At 34.9% G+C, this 19,781-nt stretch overlaps 1 protein-coding gene across 11 annotated transcripts in view; it reads right to left on the bottom strand.

Annotated features, from left to right (window-relative positions):
- Positions 1–19,781, bottom strand: part of LOC106879213 (AP-1 complex subunit gamma-1) — a 125,257-nt gene that overhangs the window by 58,784 nt on the left and 46,692 nt on the right. For 4 of the 11 annotated variants that reach the window (XM_052966410.1, XM_052966413.1, XM_052966416.1 and 1 more), the window contains exons 3-7: positions 18,969–19,025; positions 13,863–14,065; positions 12,574–12,698; positions 9,726–9,867; positions 4,353–4,449 (exon numbers count right to left, since the gene is read on the bottom strand). In XM_052966410.1, coding sequence (XP_052822370.1) covers positions 4,353–4,449; positions 9,726–9,867; positions 12,574–12,698; positions 13,863–14,065; positions 18,969–19,025 — 624 coding nt within the window. Of the gene's footprint in view, positions 1–4,352; positions 4,450–9,725; positions 9,868–12,573; positions 12,699–13,862; positions 14,066–17,586; positions 17,769–18,968; positions 19,026–19,781 lie in introns of all 11 variants that reach the window. The other 7 variants (XM_052966411.1, XM_052966415.1, XM_052966414.1 and 4 more) reach the window with 3 other exon arrangements.

Here is a 19,781-nt window from a genome sequence, read left to right as displayed (position 1 = left end):
CTCAATATGCAATCATAAAGAAATCTAATTGCCAAATTATTTAGAAATTAAGGACATCACTATGACATCACATTTGAGTTGAATAATTCAGATTATTTTGTATGACAATCTGATCCAATGTTTAGATTCTTTGATTAATAAGTAAGCTTATCATTTATAAAAGCTAATTCTTTTAAAAATATGTAGAATACTAATTTTCAAAAGAAAAAAAAAATAAAAAAATTCTGTAATAAAATTAGTTCAAACTCAGGTAGTTAGCTCTACAAATATTATCAGCTCTGCAACAGATTAACTATAATCCAACAGCAAATTGTTATAAGAGAACCTATTATCTTTTATTAAGAATAATATTACACATAAATTAGCAATCATCATAACTGTAAAGTTCAATGTTTGCTTTAATGTAGCAACTTGCACCATTTTGATACAGTAACTACGAAGTAATTCTTTCCTGCTGTTAAGCCAAGCTTAAACTAGCACTGAGAGCAGCTTTATAAATAAATGACTTCAAATAATAAATCAAAAGGCAAATGTTGAAAGGAAATTCTAATGTGTAATGTTTATCAGAAAGGAAAACACTATTTTTTAAAGAATAGATTCAATTAGTCTTGTTTTATCTTTCCACAAAGCAACTGAAGGCACACATGATGTTAGTAATCCTTTTTTTATGTCTTTTATCAGCAGGTTTTGGAAAATCAGGAAGTGACAGTTGTACTTGTGGCAATCTGCCCGAATTTTACAAAGCTATATTAAAAACTAATAACTTTTATTTTTGGTAATTATTTGCTACCATACAATGGTTATATTATGTAAAGCAAATGTTTTCCTAATTTAACAGGAGTTCTAACCAGCTCTGCACAGTCCAGTAACTGTTACAAAGTGAATCACTCACTCACAGCAATCCGTTTGGGTGGGGTGATGGCAATGTGCTTATTCATTAAGCCTATCATGAATTAATATCATTGATACTGAACCAGTATTCAGTTTTTGGTATGGGTAAACATTCATTATTTAAGTCTTAGTCAATTCAATAAGGGGAAAAAAAAAATCAATATGGCTTTAAAATTTTCTTCAAGAACAAAAGTAAAGATGATACATAGGAAATATTTGTATAACAAAGTAGCTTAAATTACTTAAAAGAATTTGTAAATTTAGATAGAATTAAACAAGCAAGAATGAAAGTTGAGGCAAAATTATATGATAGAATTTTGTTGAAACCTAAGTTAATTAAGAGCAATTAATCAAGATTAGCATGGATATTTTGATATTAGAATAAAAAGAAATTATATCAGTTGAAATATCTGAAATTTCAGAGAAATTAGAAGATATTTTAGTTGATCTTTGTAAATATACTTCTTTTTGTGAGTAACACTTTAGCATTTGAAGCTGTTGACTGTTTCACTTAATAAGATTTACTTTCTATATCATTTGACAAGAACTGGAGTAATTTTAAAGAATTATTTTAACAGACAATTACATTAGCATTTATACTAAGGAACATATATTATAGGTACAGATGTAGCTGTGAGGTTGAGAAGCTTGCTTTCTGACCAGGTGGTCTTGAAGTTCAGTCATACTGCATGGCACCTTGGGCAGGTGTCATCAACTATAGCCCCAGACTAACTAAAGCCTTGTGAATGGATTTGTAGATAGAAACTGAAAGAAGCCTGTTATGTATGCATTTATATACCCTTGTCTTGACATCACATGATGGTTGTAAATGAACAGCCTTGTTATACAAGTAATGTCATTCATTTCCAGTTTTCTGTGAATAATATGGCTGGCCATGAGAAATATTTCCTGTTTGGAAACAAGTAAGGGTTGATGACAGGAAAGGCATCTGATTGTAGAAAATTTGCTTCAATAAATTCTGTCTGACCCATGATGTATATAATCTGTTATTATATATAAACATGAATTCTTAAAGTACTTCTCAATTTCTATATAATCTTTTTTATTATGTAGAAAGATACAATTGCATTTAATTAACCATTAACCCTTTAGCATTCAGATTACTCTGTCAAATGTAATGCTTATTTATTCACATTGTTTTGAATTAATTGGACATTATCTCATAGCTTCAAGATATTAATGATGTGATTGTTTATTTTTCGACTGTCATTGTACGGTATATGTGAGAAGCCAGATCTGTCTGGTCTGAACACAAAACAGGTCGAATATTTGGGCTGGATATGACCAATTTAAATACTAAAGGGTTAAAGTATCATAGTTGTAATTATTATTAGCACAAAGCCATCAGTATATTGTTGATAATTATTTCATAATAAATAGGTGGATGGGATGAGCAAAGTCAGTCCCAGAAAGAGTTGCACAAAGCAATGAGGTACTTTTGCTTTGCATACAAATCCTTAAAAACTATGAAAAAGATTTAATATATCAATCGAATATGAATCTGTCCATACACTAAGCTAAAATTTATAAGAGTTATTTTTTTTAATGAATCAGTTAGAGAAGAAAGGGAAGCCCCTATGACTGGTAAAAGGGAATGGAGAAGTTATCCTTAGATCAGAGATCTTGCTTGAATGCTTGCAACAGACTCAGCTAAAGGTACCCAAGTACCAGAAAGTAATGTAAAATCAGGTTACATATTAAGTTCACAACCTAAGATTAGGAACGATTCCTTAAATGGGCTTCCTTACAGTTTCCATCTACCAAATTTCTTAACTCACAAGGCTTTGGTGAACCCAAGATAGAAGACCCTTACTTTGGAAGCAAACTTCTCAACCATGCAGCCATGCTTGTGCCTACTAGTTATTACCAAAGTCTTTTCAGAATTTAAGATTACAGATATCAATGAATGGGACTGTGGAACAAGAAGTTAAAAGCATTGAAATCCTATATTAGGGATAAAAATACTGAATTTAAACTCAACCTATGATTATATGTATATAAAGCTTGGGAACTGGAAAATGATTGAGGATTACTAGATTTTTATTTTTAAAAAAATACTGTAGAATACAGAAACATAAATGCAAGCAATGAAGCTAATCATATAGAGACCTCAAATGAAGGTTAAGAATGTTTCTAAATCAAAGGTATATATGTGAAAGATAAAAGCTAAAAATATCTATGGTAATCATACAAAAAACAAATTCTCTTTGTAGTATATAACTGACCTAGAAAACTGTCAACTAAATTTTATCTGCAATAAGACAGGCCTACTGTAGATGACAGTTTTAATAAATTCCAGGCTGATGAAAGAACAATTTCAGTAACTTTTCTTATCCACACAAAAAGAAAGAAAGAAAGAAACAAGCAAAAAAACTGACGAAGTTTTTAGTTCAACTATGAAATATTTTACTTGTCCCCTCATATAAATACTGTACTTAAGTGAAAATTTAACAGCACTGAACAGTAATGTTTATTAAAAACTAAAACAAGAAGGTGAATAGCTAATAGCAGTGTCAAGGCTAGTTGACAACATATTTCTTTAACCACAGTTAGTAACAGACACGTGTGTGTGTGAAAGTGAATCAAATGTTGATTGTGTCAAAAGAGAACAATGCACTGACAGAATAATTAACTATGAACAAAATCATAGATGTGCTTGGTTGAGTGAGCAACAATTATATACTTATATTGTATTATTTCTCATTACAACTCCCTTACCTGTTGATGGTTTGACTGAAGAAAAATGATCACCTACATATCATAAAAAACCAAGGTAGATAACACCAATTGTTAGAAGAACATAGTCATATTCAAAAGGTGTAACTTGGGAAATTCTTTAGTAAAACAGGACAGAACATTAATTTACATACAATAACCCAAAGACTAACAAATGAAATTTTAAAGAACACACTGCAAAAAAAATTTGCAAATACATTTTGCACATATACAAGTGTCACCTTGATTTCAATATTTTAAACTTTAGATTTTATATTGTTTTATATTAGTCACAGCATATTAAGGAAGTTAATAACTAAAGAAGTGAATAAAGCAACATGATATGAAGATTGGTGTTTTTATTGTCACATCCAAATCATCATGAAGCAAAAGGAAATTCATAAATCAACTGGTAAGTAATAATATTTAGTCACATCCCACCTTTAGCCTAGTTTCCTTAATAGAGAAATTTACAGTTAGTGAACATAACCTTAATTACGGCTGTGTTTCTTTTACTTTAAAAACAACAACAATATCCTGAATTAAGTAACATAATGTTTTAGCATATCTCCAGCACATGGAGATGAATATCTGAAATATTATTTCATTCATTCCAATAAGCACATATTTTTCTCATTATCACTCTCACAAATACATAAATAATTAACAGAATTAAATGTAAAGTACTTCTGGGCTAAGAGTATGCATTTTAGAAAGCAACTTACCATGGTTTTTTTCATTGAGCAAAGACCTAGTTGCTGGAATGAACATTTCCATAAGATCTGGTACTTTTCTGATTATGCGAAAAGCACACAGAGTAGCCTGTAAAAACAATATTGCTGTATTAGGTAATTTCAAAAGGTTTCATTATTAAAAAACAATGGCAGCTTGGATAAATTAATAAAAACAAATACATACATAGAGAAATTTAACACCAAAAGATGAAGTGGCAGACTCATACTTTAGTTGTTAATTAAAAATAATTATACCAATATCAACACAATTTAACATTTGATATTAACTTTTGAGCAGTGTTATATTAAGTAAACATGTGTGAATTTTGCGTGAATTAGAAAACAGTGGTGATTGATATTTTGATCTGTAGAAAAGGTGTGGGTAGAAACTCCATAAGATGTACCCAGTGTAAGCTATGGACACATAAGAGGTGCAGCAACATCAAAGGAAGGTTAACTGGGATGATAGCTTTTGTGTGAAGCAGATGCACAGGGGCAATAAACACTGTGGATGCTCAGAAAACGGATTACATCACATGCCAGGGGGAGAAACTAGAAGTAGCTGATAGCTTCTGCTACATAGGTGACCAAGTCTATAGTGGGGGTGGATGCTCAAAGAGTGTTGCCACTAGAATAAGAATAACCTGGCCAAAGTTCAGAAAGCTCCTACCTCTACTGGTGACAAAGGGCCTCTCGATCAGAGTGAAAGGTAGACTGTATGATGCATGTATGCGAATTGCCATGCTACACAGCAGTGAAACATGAGCAGTGAATGCTGAAGACATGTGTAGGCTTGAAAGAAATTAAGCTGATATGATCCACTGGATGTGTAATGTCAGTGTGCACACACAACAGAGTGTAAGCATCCTGAGAGAAATGTTGGACATAAGAAGCATCAGATGTGGTGTGCAAAAGAGACGACTGCACTGGTATGGTCATGTGCTGCGAAGTGTCACTCCCTAACAGTGGAAGGAGCTCGTGGAAGAGGGAGACCCAAGAAGACATGGGATGAGATGGTGAAGCATGACTTTTGAACGTTGAGCCTCACAGAGGCAATGACAAGAGACCGAGATCTCTGGAGATATGCTGTGATTGAGAAGACCTGGCAAGTAAAGTGAGATCACAGCCGTATACCAGTGTTGCATAACCAGCCCATTTAAAAGTACCTTTGAATCATTGGGCAACATACCATGCTTGAGGAGACCTACTGAGTCAAGTAAAATCAAAAATCAAATCACAATCAAGAATGGGAATTGTAGTGGTGGCCGTTGCCAGTGCTGCCTGACTGGCTCCTGTGCTGGTGGCATGCAATAAACACCATTCATACATAGGTCGTTGCCAGTGCCGCCTGACTGGGTCCCTGTGCCGGTGGCACGTAAAAAGCATCATCCAAACAGGGTCAATGCCAGCTCCCCCCCTCCTCGCTCCAATCAGACCCTGTGCTGGTAGCATGTAAAAAGCACCATCCAAACATGGCCGATGCCAGTGCAGCCTGACTCGCTCCTGTACCGGTGGTATGTAAAAAGCACCCACTACACTCCTCTCAGAGTGGTTTGCGTTAGGAAGAGCATCCAGCTGTAGAAATATTGCCAGATCAGATTGGAGCCTGGTGCGGCCTCCTGGCGTGCCAGTCCTCAGTCAAACCGTCCAACCCATGCCTGCATGGAAAACAAACATTAAACAATGATGATGATGATGATGATGAGTTGCATAAAAAAGTGATGATCACTTAAAGTGGATGGAAGTTGGGGAAGAGGGAGACCCGGGAAGACATGGGGTGAAGTATTGAAGGCTGATCTCAAAACATTGAGCCTTATGAAGGAGATGACAAAGGACTGAGATATGTGACACATTGCTGTACTCAAGAAGATGCACCCACCACAACAGAATTGATATCCTAAAACCACCTTGATAACGTTTGTCCATGAGGGGATCTGCCCTTTCAACATTCTCCCCCACTCACATTTCATCCCCTAACACCATTAGTACTGGTGCCATGTAAAAAGCACTAGTGCTGGTGTCACACAAAAAGCACTTCTTCCACATAAAAAGCACTGGTGCCGGTGCCATGTAAAAAGCACTGGTGCTGGAGTGACGTAAAAATCACTGGTGCCATGTAAAAAGCACCCAGTACACCCTGTAAAGTAATTCTTAGGAAGGGCACCCAGCTGTAGAAACCAAGCTAATACAGACTACGGAACCTGGTCCAGCTCTTGTCCTTGCCAGCTCCTGTCAAATTATTCAACTTATGCCAACATGGAAAATGGACATTAAATGAAACTATAAGCCTTCATCATATATTGATTATAGAAAATAGTCTAATATCAGGGTACATAAGTCCCTATAATAGGGAATAATAAGCATTAGTACACATGCTAATGCCCATTCTTTCTTCTGTTACATGGGATTATAAGTCCTAATATTAGATTATTTTCTATAGTCAATATACAGTGAAGGATTATAATTCTATTTACAGTATTATTCACTGAACTCGTTGCCAACCCTCACCTTACTGACAGTCCCTATACATGGCTCGCACAGCTCTCACTAACCATTCATCTATCCCTAGTTTCCTCATTGACCACCAGATAAGGGATCGGGGGACCCTGTCAAAGGCTTTCTCCATGTCAATGAAAGCCAGGTACAGAGGTTTATCTTTGGCTAGGTATTTCTCCTGCAGCTGTCTTACCAGAAATATAGCATCGGTGGTACTTTTCCCTGGGACAAACCCAAACTGCATCTCATCTAAATTGATTCACTCCCTAATTAGTTGGGCTATGACCCTCTCCGTGACCTTCATTACCTGGTCCAACAACTTGATACCTCTGTAATTGTTTGTGTCTAAAGCGTCACCATTACCTTTGTAGTAGTTGACTATGGTGCTGCTACACCAGTCATTGGGTATGACTCCTTCATGTATCATCTAGTTAACTATACGGGTGACTAGGCTATAGCCAACACTGCCAGATATTTTCAGCATCTCTGCAGTGATTCCTGGTGGGCCAGGCGCTTTCCCTGTCTTCATGCTCTTGATCACTTTATCTATCAAGGTACTGTCAATTAGGATAGCTGGTCCCTCTGTTGGGTCGACATTCAGTAGACTCTCTTTCTCCCACTCATTCTCTTTATTAAGCAACCTTTCATAGTAGCGTCTCCAAACCTCTCTCTTTGCAGCCTCGTTTCGGGTAGAGGTAGGGGTCCACCAAGGTTCAGTCCTCAGCCCCTTCCTATTTATCATAGTCCTCCAAGCAATAACACAGGAATTCAAGACAGGTTGCCCCTGGGAGCTCCTCTATGCTGATGACCTTGCTCTAATTGCTGAGTCACTATCAGAACTAGAGGAAAAGTTTCAGGTGTGGAAGCAAGGATTAGAATCGAAGGGCCTTAGAGTCAACCTAGCTAAAACCAAAGTCCTAATAAGTAGAAAGGTAGACAAACCACAAACCCCTTCAGGTAGATGGCCCTGCTCGATCTGTAGAAAAGGTGTAGGTAGAAACTCTATAAGATGTACCCAGTGTAAGCTATGGACACATAAGAGGTGCAGCAATATCAAAGGAAGGCTAACTAGCAAGATAGTTTTTGTATGTAGCAGATGTTCAGGAGCTATAAACACTGTAAATGTGCAGAAAACAACTTCTGCCACATTCCAGGAAGAAAAACTAGAATTAGTTGATAGCTTCCGTTACCTAGTTGACCAAGTCAGTAGCGGGGGAGGGTGCGCTGAAAGTGTAGCTGCTAGAATAAGAATAGCCTGGGCAAAGTTCAGAGAGCTCTTACCTCTGCTGGTGACAAAGGGCCTCTCGCTCACAGTAAAAGGTGGACAGTATGATGCATGTGAACGAACAGCTATGCTACATGGCAGTGAAACATGGGCTGAGGACATGCGTAAGCTCACAAGGAACGAAGCCAGTATGCTCTGATGTAAATGTAATGTCAGTGTGCATACTCGACAGAGTATAAGTACCTTGAGAGAAAAGTTGGACCTAAGAAGCATCAGAAGTGGTGTGCAAGAGAGACGATTGCGCTGAATGGATGAGGATAGCTATGTGAAAAAGTGCCACAGCCTTGCAGTTGAGGGTACCTGTGGAAGAGGTAGACCCAGGAAGACCTGGGATAAAGTGGTGAAGCACAACTTTCAAACATTAAGCCTCACCGAGGCAATGACTTAGACTGAGACCTTTGGAAATATGCTGTGTGTGAGAAGACCCGGTAAGACAAGTGAGACCATAACCCGTGGCCTTTAGCAGGGGTGTAGCCAGCCCACTTATGCGTACCTTTCCTTCTTTGGACACAAAACCTTGCTTGCAAAGACCTGTTGAGGCAAGTGAAATCAAAATCGAAAATTGAACCAAATTTGTTGACTGGCACCCATGCCGACCTTCCTTCATTGGACACTAAACTCTGCTTGCGAAGACCTGTTGGGGTAAGTGAGATCGAAACTGAACCAAATTCGATGACTGGCACCCGTGCCAGCGGAGTGCTAACAGCACCATCCGAGCAGTATCACTGCCAGAGCAGCAGTCTCGCTTCCGTGCCAGTGACACGTAAAAAGCACCATTTGAGCGCGATCGTTTCCAGCTTCGCTTTACTGGCACTCGTGCCAGTGACATGTGAACAAAACATTGGACTGACTCCTGTGCAGGTGGCACATAAAAAAACACCATTTGAGCGTGGCCGTTGCCAGTACCGCCAGACTGGCCCTTGTGCTGGTGGTACGTAAAAAGCACCCACTACACTCTCAGATTGGTTGGCGTTAGGAAGGGCATCCAGCTGTAGAAACTCTGCCAGATAAGATTGGAGTCTGGTGTAGCCATCTGGTTTGCCAGTCCCCAGTCAAATCATCCAACCCATGCTAGCATGTAAAGTGGACGTTAAATGATGATGATGATAATGAGTATTATATTTATTTGATTAAACACAAAGCTAGTTTTGTAAATTTCCCACATATGATTAAGGATCATCTATACAGGAAATGGCAGGAACAGTCAGAATCAATAACTGGGTTAACTGTGAATGTGGCTGATTAAATCTTATGTAACTGAAGTGTTTTGAAAAGAAGGATGATTTGCAAGATGAGGACAAGCCAATTTACAGACATATAGACAGTCAATTTTGCCATTATTTAACAGTGATTTTTATTTTTACTATCATTAAAGTTTAGGAGTCAATCTCACTGATGAATAATACACAAATATGTATGAAATCCAAGACAAAATTAGTTATTTTCAAGCATGGAATAATAGGCTGAACTTTCTTTTGTTGCCAAGTTACTCCAACAGACACAGAATATAAAAACAACTATAGGAGCACATAAAAAGTTTATCTTCCTAATTTAAAAGATTTTTTAATAAAGATTTTATTTACCTTTTTCTTTATGTAAGCATTTGAAGACTTTAATAATTTTTCTACCTCTCCTGCTAAATCTCGGCTCATTTCTGTTGAGCATACAGAGCCTAAAGTACACAATGCCAAGCTTTGTATATATTGATTCTGATGGGTAAGATCACTGGAAAGAAAAGCATTACAGATTGAGAACAAAGAAAACCTAAATGATAAACATTTTAATAGGTACCTATACAAGTTGAGGCATCAAAGTCAGAGATAAACAGTTTTATGGCTTCCCTTCTAACTTTCTTTATGAGACATACACAATGATGGCTTTTTATATCACAATCAACAGCCTATGTATACAGCACAAAACTTGGAAGTCAAACTTAATAAATCATAAATATGAAAATGTAGTGAATACTTCAACATATGGTTCCTGCAAATAATACCAATGACCTGTTAGGTATATGTTATTTGTTGAACTATTTGCACATGAAATTTGTTCAAAAAGGTGACTTTTGTGCAGACCACAGGATATACAAGAAGTACAGCATGGCTAAGTGGTTAAGAAGTTTGCTCTGCAACTACATAGTTCCAGATTCAATTCCACTGCATGGCACCTTTGATAAGTGTTGTCTACAACAGTCTGAGTAGACCAATGGCTTGTGAGAGGAATTTAGAAGATGCAAACAGTGCAGTAACTTATCATACCATCATCATTTTATCTTTCCATGCTGGTATGGATTGAATACAAAAAAAAAAAAACGGACAACTTTAGTTTTGTGTAGTCTTTCTTACAGTGAAAACTATGTATTTTACCATACCACTAACACCAGAGAGGTTCCCCATGCAATGAAGTCTAAAGAGTCTGTTTTATCCTGGATCAGTTCTTGTTTAGAATTAATGCCCTCTTATATGGGTAACCTGCGATGCAGCTCATAGAGTCTACATCTCATTTGTATGTTTAATTTTTGTTATATTTTCTATGGATGGCTGCTCTTCATGTCATGAACCACTTTACATGAATGTACTGGGTGTATTTTATTGCACCATTGGCACTAGGGAGATTATATTTACATAAGGTTATTTTACTCCTCGACTTAATTGGTAGTTTCTTATTCAAGATTACTGCCCCCCCCCCTCCCAAGGCAGGTAACCAATGCAGCTTTTGAAATTCATGCCTAGTTCGTGAATTTTCATAGAGATAATGAAAATAAATGATTTCTGTAAATCAACATTTAGACCTAATTACTTACACATCAAAACAAATCTGATGATAAACTGAGGGTGAATTACAAATTAAAATAAGCAACAAATGTGGTGTTTCTTTTTATCTTCTTGAGTTCTGCTTAGAGTGTTAGTTGAATAGCTCCAGGTTAGCTCTCACCAAAGACAACTATGGCGCATAATTATTTGGCTGAATGACTAAGTGTGACTCAGTCTAACTGAGGACCATGCTGTACATGCCAACAAGCACTGATACAAGTCACATGGAGTACAGTGGGACAATTTAGATATGTAATGAAAGAGTTTTCATGCAGTTACTCAGGCTGCTCAAATTGCAGCAAATCACCTTCAAAGTTCACCCTATTGTCTTAAGAATGATGAATATGGTGGATAAAATAGTTCTGAACATATGTCAGAATATGTCAAATGACAGATTCATCACAGGGAAACATACAGTAAATAGAAGTATTTGGTTAAAGACTAAGAGGTAGTAAAGCAGAATCAATGTTGATACCATTGACCTTACCCACTATTCTCAATGAGAAATATTTTGTAATTGACAAGGAAGTTGCAAATGTCATTGTTGCAGTAGAGAGAAATAAATTGAAAACAAAAAAGCATTTCAGCAGATAAGTTAGTGTTGACATATTGTTTAATGTAGTGAGCATTGAAAATTTAAATAGAAATACTTATGCGCTGAGGAATTGGCAACATTAGGTCAATGGGTAATGTTTTAATCATTCCAGATACCACAGGAGATATGTCCAGATATGTTACAGCATTGATGTAAACCTATTAAATCCTACAAACTAAATAAAATCTAGTCATTGAGTACATATTCAGGATGGTAAAAACTATAGTGTATTAAATGCAATCACCCAAAACAGATACTACACATAATTTACTTCAAAAGTCAAATGATCTCATAAAGTAAAGGCATTTAAACAAAATAATCAGAGCAGTAATTCCACTGACAACATAAAATTAGTATATAATATAAAAATTCAAAATCAGGACACCTTGTATTAAACAAAAAGACATTATCTATTCATTATTCAAAAGATTAGTCAATGCTGCAACTCACATCCAAAACAAACTTAACATGAAGATAAATAATCATATAACCCCACAGTTACATATAAATAGTGCTTAATGCGACCAAGCTAAAAGGAAAATAAAAACAGAAGAGCAGTCTTTGGAAATGAATTAACATTCAAAATAGGTATCTTATATGCATCTCTACAATGAATATTGTATAAAAGGCAGGTAATTCTTAGATTTAATCTGCTATATACAGTATTATGACTTACTCTCAATAACTCTCCATAACATCAGATACTTTTGTCAACTGTTAAAACAATAATATATCATTATAAGGAATGTTTTCCTTAACTGCAATTATGATTTAATAAAACTGCAAATGTTAAAGGAGAACAAGAGAAAAATTAATTACTTTAGATGTAATTTCTTTGATACCACAATGTAAAAACAGTTAGTAAGATCAGATGACATTATCTCACCATGTTATTCACAAGTTTCAGGCAAATCTAAACTGTTTCTATGAAATATACTAAGAAAAGCAAGATGTCAAGACATTTCCTGCAGGTAAAGGTACATTACAAGGAAATAAGAATCTACTTGTACAAATATGACATACTTTTTTAATGAATTTGTGATCAAAAGGTGAACATCTTGTCTTTCATCCAATAATAACATTGCTCCTAAGTAACCAATCCTTTTGTCTGTGAATCGAGATGAGGCAATCAACTTTAAACATTCCAGCTGAAAAAGAGAAAATTTTTTAAAATGTCTTTATTTTGTTCTGAAATAAACATCTGATCGCTTTTTTTCTTTTTGTGCAAGAAATGAGATTATGTAATGTCTAAGAATTATGTAGCAAGTTACAAATAAAAGTTAAAACTGGATCGAGGGTTCATTTTACTGGAAGCACTCATTTACTCTACAACATTTTCTTAATAATATTCACAACTGTCAGCTGTCATAATATTTATCTTTAAATAGAAAGCAGCCAAAATTATTCTAAGTAATTTTGGAGAATTATTCTGGGTAATATTAGAGTTGACAATGAGGAAGCTATTAAGCTAAATAGTCTGCTAGCAGATACATCTTTGTAGTTAGCAAGCAAGATATATATTTCTCCTAAATATTTCATTGGCTAGCTCCATGTCATAGATTAGCTAAAGGTTTAATGTACAATGTGGGTTATCAAAACTTTACCAAAAAATTTGCTGTTCTTCATATTATTATTACAGTATGGATTAATCAGAAACACTGTATTAATCATGGCAGACAAAAATGTATGTACTGCATAACGATTAAAAAAAAAAAAGTATAAAGATACAGCCATCAGAAACCGACAGAGCTGTGTGATGAAGAAGCTCATTTCAAAACTATGTGGTCTAAAGCTCAATCCCACTGCATGGCACCTCAGACAAGTGTTTTCCACCATAGTTTTAGATCAATCTGAGGCTACATGAGAAGCCCATTGGAAGGACTGTTCTAGTTTTTAAACAGTAGACTAAACTCACCACCATCTTGCACACACCCTATTGCATATATTCAGTTGCACACGGGATCCAGTTTGAGGAGAAATTGCCAATTGCTTCCCACTAGTTTTAGAGACACTTAAAAAGTTTATGGGTGCAGCCCTTGGAACTTTAAGTCATGTGTAAAAGAAAAACACATGTTAAAATTTTTTCATTATTGTTTTTTTAAGAACGAACTGCACATATTTTGTGATAGTCTTGGGGTTGTAGTAGTGTTCATGATAGTGCTCTTGATGTGATACTTTGTACCAAAAGCACCAGAAATAGTGAAAACAAACTAAGTAACTTTTAGTACTCCTCTCTATCACTTAGGGTTAGAGAAGCAATTCTCTTTCAAGCACTATACAGAATTAAAATCAACTTAACCAACTTTACTTACCTGACCAAAATGAGCTGGATAGCCAAGCATGTGTATATATAATAATTTAGCCACATTTCTGCAACGATAAGTGTTATCTTCATCTCTAAATGAGTCCCTAATTTGGGCACATTCTTTGTTCACTACAGCCCGTTCATCAGCAGCAGTACGGGCTGATCGGATCTCCCTTATCAGGTCCCGTAATCTCTTCGGGGTTGGCATACCTATCAAAAAATTACAAAGAATTCTTACTCAAAAGGTTTGTTAATAATTACATTAAAAAAATATTAAAGCTCAACATATAACTCCTTTTTGTGTTTTTATTTTAAACAACATTTGAGGAAGTTATTTAACCTCATAGTATTTAATTTAGAAAAACATATAAAAAACAACAATGCATTGTAAAATAATAACATTATAATTCTTTAAATGCAGAAAAAAATTTTTTTGTGAATATCAACATTAATAAGATACAAATTAAACCATGATCAGGATCCAATCTGAATCAAAGCCTGGAATCAAAGTAATTATAATCAAGAATCATGTACAGAATATAAAAAAGCAGAAATTTACTAAGGATAAATTTGATTTATTTTAGTGGCCAAAATAATATCAAATAAAGTAGTTAACATTGGACACAACTCAGATATCAAATTAGTTTAGAGAACAAAGTAAAAAAACCAATGATCCAATACTTTTATACTATATGGGGTCAGATCACTAATAATATGTAAGATAAGAGTGGATAAAAACTCAACATTATGAATACAATGCAAAGACTACACAAATGATAAAGATTTCTGGCAAACTTACAGGAAACCAGAATTTTGTAGTCATGAAATAAATGCTATGTACTACTGACAGGATAGTCATGAAATAAAAGCTATGTTCTACAGAGATAGCTAGCTGATTATACTAAAATTCTGCTCAATGATGATATAATTATTATTGAAAGTATGGTAACTAGGATATAAACATCACAATTACATTCCAAAAGAAGATTCAACTTTGGGAAAGCAAACTGATCTGGCTTCCAAGAAGATCTAGAAAGGAAGATCATGTCACCCAGCAGACATCAAGAATTATGACAATTTTACAAAGTTTGAGCACCAAGTAGCCTACAAGAATATAAAGAGACAGTCACACTCAATACATTTTGGGCCCAGATACTTAAAGTACCAAGCTATAAGCAATACCAATAGCTCTATCAAACTTATGGACTGACTTAGCCATCGCCTCCCAAAGAGATTAATATCAGCATCAACACCTATAATACTGATAAAGCCTTTGGACTGGATAACATTTTCATAGACGGGATCAAACACTTTTGGACCTCTGACATGGAAGTAGATCTTTGAGCTAATGAACACATGCATGCTGACAAAAATACATCTCAAAGAACTGGAGGAAAATCAGGATTTTCTCAAATTGGGCCAAGATCCAGCATATGCAAAGAACTTTCATTCGATTTCTCTGCTATGCCCCAAACAAAAGCTGCTTGAGCATCTGATCATTAACATGTTTGCCCCTGTTGTTGAACCAGCCATCATTCCTCAACATGCTGGATTCCAGCCTGGCAAATCTACAACAAGCCAACTTCTGAATCTCACTCAGCAGACTGAGGATAATAGGAGCAGATTTTGTTGATCTGTTTTCCACATATGATACTTTGAAGCATTGCCACCTCCTGAAAAAGATCTTGGAGTTAATAAAAGATCTGGCAGATACTGACTGCATAGGAGCTCACCTGGAAGATTGGTGTTTCTTTGTGGATGGCAATGACAATGGAAAGACTTACTCCAAAGTAATGTGCTAGCCCTACTACTATGTAACTTCTACACTAATGACAAGCCAATGAATCAGAGAGTACATTTGAAGCAGTAGAAACAAACCTCATCTCAGTTCTAGGTGAACTACTCCTCTCTCATGAATGTAACCACCTACATGCCAACCATTAAAAGGTAAACTTGAGTCTGCTCATTCCATCTCAAGAATTGTGAAGTACCTCTTAACATCAAATGGTCTGGAACATCACTGTACCTACCCTGTCTATGTTGGAGTTACCTTGGCATGCACTATCTCTTTCCAGCATATCAAAAACACCAAAATGAAAGTCGGTTCAATATCCTACAGAAACTAGTCAACTACAAATGGGGAGCTACAACACACACATTATAATCCACCGATTTGACCTTGTGCTATTCTTCTGCGAAGTATACATATCCTGCCTGGGAGAGATTAACCCATACCCAGAAACTTACAGTACTGAACAACACCTGCTGCCTGATCACAGCTGCATGAAATCCACCAACAGAAACAACCTGCACCTCCTTGCAAGCATTACTCCTACTGATATCAGATGGGAAGTAGCCAGGCAAGTTGAAATGACAAAGGCTACTGGTAATGAATGCCACTTCATCCATGGATGTCAATCCCTGACTAATAACTGAAGTCAAGGAAAAACTTCCTCAGTCATGTCCAGTCCTTAACATCCGAGGACAAAACCATGCTTCAATTCTGGATGGAAAAGCTGGAGAATGACTTTCCTCCAATTGGCATGGGAATCCTCTCCTGCTGCAGACCTCCCTCCTGACTCAGAATTACCATGCAGTCAGTGGAAAACACTCAACATTGCCTGACAACAAGAATAGGATGATCAAAAGCTGCTTCAGTCATATGGGGAACAAGACCAACTCATCCTATGAATGTAGAGAAGCAATCCATACTACTACTACCCAAGTCTTGCAGTACAAAAGACTTTGCACAGTACAGTAAAAAAGCAAAGAACTGTCTGAAGAAATGGGAAACTGTTTTATAGCCATTGCACTTCAAGGAACTGAAAAATCACTATTGGCAACAAAGGGTTTTTCTGGCTGTATAAAAAGTAGATATACGTGGTAAGTATAAGAGATTTGATGTAAGTGAAATTATGAGCAATGAGTGCTGAATCAGGCGAATGTGCAATATTTATGAGTGTATATGAATTGGGAAGATAGCTTAACATGTAAGTATTCGCCAACGGCACAAGAGTACTGCATTGAATGCATGTTATATACAAGATGAAAGTGTTGTGTATTGAAGGGAGAAGGTAGCAATGGTTGAGAGGTATACAAAGTATGACATAAGAAAAATCTGAAGATAAGCCTCACATAATACAAAATCAAAACAGTGAAAACAGCACTGTAGACCCATCCAACCCACACAACCAAAGAAAATTCAATTAATTTTATCCCTATTTCTATCTAAAAAAAGTCTTATTCACCATTTTAATATTATGAAGAAAGTGATTATGATAAAAGACCTTTAAGATTAAAAATAAATAAAAATTCAGCAGTTGACAAGGGAAATAAATTCAATTTCTTTTGAACGTCTATTGTTTTCATTTCCATTAACCAATGGTAGAAGTCAACTTCTATCATTTTGATTTTAAAATAAGTTCCATTTAAATAACACATTTTCCAGCAGACAATAAAGGAAGAAAATTGAAATAGAAAAAAAAGAAGACTTTTAGAATACAAGATAAATCAAAAAACGAAAATACAGTAAGTATTCTCTGGCAGACAGTAAAAAGCCTTGAAACTGCTCAAGAGTGAGGGAAATAGGTGAATAGTAAAATAAAGTTGAAATAAAAAAGCCCATAAAAATAAAAAATAAAAATATATGATGGCAGATATCAAGCATAGAAAGCACAGCAATAAAATAAAGCTGTAAAGGTCAGTTCAGGAAGGATCATTAAAACACGTACTATTTTCTTCCAAAACTTAGTGAAATCACCAAGAAAAATGTAGAATCAATACTGGGGGTGATCAAAAATTTGAAAAACATCATAAATTGCTGGATTTTGAGGTGTTGGTTCAGCTGTTTTTACATTTCTGGGATTATATTTAGGCCAACATAAGTGGTCCCTTGCAAGTATAACATCAAACCCTTTTCAAAATAAAAATAACAGTTGAAGTGTGCAGTTTTTTTTATAGATCTTATTGATTTTGTTCTGGTTTTCATAGATGCTGTTTATGAAGTAAAGGCATTAAGACCCTTATATGCTTAACTCAAAATCCCATAAATTATGCTCAGTACATAAAACAAATAAAATCTGTAAGCTAAATTTATTATAGAAGCAACACATCAGCTATTATTAGCTAAAATTGCTTAAGAAAGTCATTCCATTTCCTTCAGTTAATTACTTCTAATTTTAAGACAGCTTTCCTCATGTTACAAATTAGATCGAATAGAAAGGCAACTAAAAAGAAATCTCTCTCTCTCTCTTTTCAACAAGTGTAACCATTCATACTCACTGAGAAATTGAAATTCTGTAGAATCTTACATGAATGAGGGCAGAAAAGAATGGGAGATGAACAAATTAGCTTTATAATAATATTACAACAGAGTATTAAAGAAAAAAAAAAAAAAAGGAAAAGAGAAACTATGTTCTCACTCAAAGTTAATATGGCAGAAAAAAAAAAAAAAATCATGAAATCTATTTTGCTGTATGAAGCTGAACAGATTTTGTTTATAATGAATAAGAGATATACTTGAAAAAAAAAAAATCTTCATACAGATCTACTTGAAGTATTAAATGATTACATGTAGTTTTGATTTAGAAGTGTAGAAGGAATTTTACTCTAACAATGTTAGCCATTGAAAAAATATGTTATTCAATCCACCGAAAAAAAAAATATTCACCAGATCAGAAAAGAAAAGAAAAAAAAACCCACCTACTAGTATTCACTGAAATAAATCATTTATCTTATTAAGAGATTTGATTGTCTGAAGCCACTCAATAGCTTTGATTTAATGCCATCATCAATACCATTGACTAAATTTAAAAAGAAAATCCTAATGCAAATTCAAATGTAATAGTGTTATCTGTAGTTTATTTTCTTTTGAAGATTTAATGAACACTAACAATGAACCTTATGAAGTCGAAACACAAAATACTCAATCAAATGAAATTAACACCCACTTATCAATTCACCAGAGACTACTGACAACTGTTCAAACTAGGGAATAAAAAAAATATATCCATTCAGAGAATTTTTTTAAAAATCCAAAAGTAAATTATTCCCATATATATATATTTATTAATTAAACAAGTAATATATAATTAAATTATTTAAAACCACTTACCAATAGAAGTTTTGAAGATGTTCGCCATGTTGAGAAGCACCAATGCTAAAAGATAAACTAACTAATGGTCAAACTTTAAAGTACACAATGATTTATTGTAATCTATCAGTAGTTAGAGCAACTAAATTAGGTTAATGCAGCAGTTATCTATCAAGTAAATAACCATAAGTTAGTCTAAAGGCAAAATTCAACCATTCTGATATATTGAACCACTGATAAACAGGAGGAAAAAAAAATGTACTTCTTCCCTTATATAAAAAGCTGAACTTGTTATTCAGTAGAGTAATAAGGTGGATAATTGATAGCAGTCTTTTGAAAAGCCAATGTGACTGCTAACCTTTAATTTACAACAACCAAGAATGACTCAAAAGTGTTTAGATGAAATTAGGAGTGAGAAATATTAGTTAAGAAATGTTCTGTTAGAACAGTTAGTTTAAGGCATGAATTTATATTCAAATAAGAAAATGGTATTTTTAATGATATGTGTATGATGCAACTGAGAAAGATGCTTAAATGAGATTTAACAAAATGTCAATGAATTGCTCTAACGGCAAATATGTTAAGCAGTTTTTGCAATGCATTTTCTATCCACAAAAGTGTGCACACGCATGTTGTTTGTGTGTGTGTGTGTGTGTGTGTGTGTGTGTGTGTGAGTTTATATATATATATAAGGGAATAGCTGCATTAGCTGCATTATTAATTACTAGATCTATGTTATTGTAGAAAATATTTTTATACATTCATCAATTAGTTTTTAATCAGGATTGAATTAAGAACAGGTTTACATTTACATATATATATATATATATATAT

The sequence above is a fragment of the Octopus bimaculoides genome, chromosome 3 (assembly GCF_001194135.2).
Source record: "Octopus bimaculoides isolate UCB-OBI-ISO-001 chromosome 3, ASM119413v2, whole genome shotgun sequence".
NCBI classification, from domain to species: Eukaryota; Metazoa; Mollusca; class Cephalopoda; order Octopoda; family Octopodidae; genus Octopus; species Octopus bimaculoides.
This window is presented reverse-complemented; position numbering and strand designations above follow the sequence as displayed.